Source organism: Kryptolebias marmoratus, unplaced genomic scaffold, assembly GCF_001649575.2.
Source record: "Kryptolebias marmoratus isolate JLee-2015 unplaced genomic scaffold, ASM164957v2 Scaffold40, whole genome shotgun sequence".
In the NCBI taxonomy this organism is placed as follows: domain Eukaryota; kingdom Metazoa; phylum Chordata; class Actinopteri; order Cyprinodontiformes; family Rivulidae; genus Kryptolebias; species Kryptolebias marmoratus.
Window position 1 is genome coordinate 14999 of NW_023665774.1, and position 589 is coordinate 15587.

General features: G+C 44.8%; 1 protein-coding gene across 1 annotated transcript in view; it reads left to right on the plus strand.

The window, feature by feature from the left end:
- The window catches only part of LOC108247500 (pleckstrin homology domain-containing family G member 1), a gene marked incomplete at its 5' end in the record, with an annotated part of 63835 nt that overhangs the window by 11310 nt on the left and 51936 nt on the right, over positions 1 to 589 (plus strand). The window contains 1 exon segment of the mRNA XM_037974415.1: positions 136 to 202. Coding sequence (XP_037830343.1) covers positions 136 to 202 — 67 coding nt within the window.

Below are 589 nucleotides of genomic sequence, written 5' to 3' on the forward strand. Positions count from 1 at the left end.
CTTTGTCCTCAGTGACCTGTCTCTCCTTTGTCCTCAGGGACCTCTCTGCTTTGTTCTCAGTGACCTGTCTCTCCTTTGTCCTCAGTGACCTGTCTCTGATTTGTCCTCAGTGACCTGTCTCTCTTTTGTCCTCAGTGATCTCCTGGAGGATTTGGAGCGCAGTCCTGATGCGGCGTCCATTGCAGAGTGCTTCGTAGAGCGGGTGAGTTCAGAACCAGCCAATTAGGGAGCAGGAAAAAAGTGGAGGACACTGAAGCCCAAAAGGACTCGATCCCGCCTTCAGACTCACACCAAGCTGGAGGACTGTAACTCAGAACCGGTCTTTAAATGGATAAAAATGACCACAATCAGAGGAGACGTTTCTTAGTTCTTTGAATATGTTCAAATGTAAAGAACTGATTCAAAGTATCAAAGAAATTTTAACTTTAAAGACATTTTAGCATGACTCTAACCTTCCTGATTGACCCAAAGTTACAAGAGCTTCTCTTCCTCACGTCAGCTAGGATTTGTGAGACAACAACAATCTCAATCAGGTAAAGTGACAACAAGTCATTGATTTGATTCAACAACCCTCAACATCCCTCCACCA